Source organism: Haematobia irritans, unplaced genomic scaffold, assembly GCF_050003625.1.
Source record: "Haematobia irritans isolate KBUSLIRL unplaced genomic scaffold, ASM5000362v1 scaffold_91, whole genome shotgun sequence".
Lineage (NCBI taxonomy): Eukaryota > Metazoa > Arthropoda > Insecta > Diptera > Muscidae > Haematobia > Haematobia irritans.
The window spans coordinates 22658-23657 of NW_027445854.1; the positions used below are offsets into that span (position 1 = coordinate 22658).

At 30.0% G+C, this 1000-nt stretch overlaps 1 protein-coding gene across 1 annotated transcript; it reads right to left on the reverse strand.

The window, feature by feature from the left end:
- Window positions 1-415: 415 nt before the first annotated feature.
- Window positions 416-959, reverse strand: LOC142242861 (uncharacterized; the record flags this gene model as incomplete). The annotated part of the gene is made up of 1 exon (XM_075314376.1): window positions 416-959. A coding segment is annotated over exon 1 (544 nt), but the record flags the coding sequence as incomplete, so codon positions are not given.
- Window positions 960-1000: the final 41 nt, after the last annotated feature.

A 1000-nucleotide genomic window follows, 5' to 3' on the forward strand; every position in this document is an offset into this window, starting at 1 on the left:
ATTATTATTATTATTTATATTATTATTATTATTATTATTATTATTATTATTATTATTTATTGAAAAACACAATTTAGCGTTTCTTTCTTTATTGAAATTAGATGTGACACAATTGAGTTTATTTGAAAGACTTAAAAAAATGCAAAGCATACTATGAATACATACAAGAAAAAAATACTATTTTGATATCATAGCCTACTTAAACGATTATTACAAATATTGATAGAAAGTGTTCATTGTACAAAGTGGATATAAAATTCAACATTCCCCCTCAATGAACATTTTCTCTCAAAATAAATTGTTTATTGAATTAATCAAAATCTCTTATTCTAGCAAAGTCCTAACATTTTAGTAAATTTATTATGTGATATCTTCGGAAGATTCTTAGTAAGTATATCCGCTATATTTTCATTACTTGGACAATAATTTAAATTGATTTCTCCACGCTGGTAAACATCTCGGATATGATGATATTTGATGTCAATATGTTTACTTCGATTGTGATAAACAGGATTCTTGACAAGATTAATTGCGCTCATATTGTCCACATTCATTGTGATAGCTTTTGGACATTGAATTTTCATCTCATTAAACAATTTCTTTAAATATGTTACCTCTTTACATGCGGAAGACATAGACATGTATTCAGCTTCAGTACTGCTGAGTGCAACTGTATCTTGCTTTTTCGATTCATACGAAACTACTGCTCCTGCCATTATGCAAACATATCCTGTATATGACTTCCTGTCAGTACAATCGCCACCCCAATCCGCATCTGTGAAGCATACAATCGGACTACCCGTTTTCTTAAATTTTATGGCCATATCTTCCGAAGCATGAAGATATTTTAGAACTCTTTTAGCTGCGCTCATGTGCTCACTGTGAGGATTGTTATTTCTTTGTGATAATTTACTCACAGAATGTAAAATATCTGGCCGTGTATTTAATGCAATATACATTAAAGATCCAATGAGAGATTGATACTGCACTGCATCAGCTA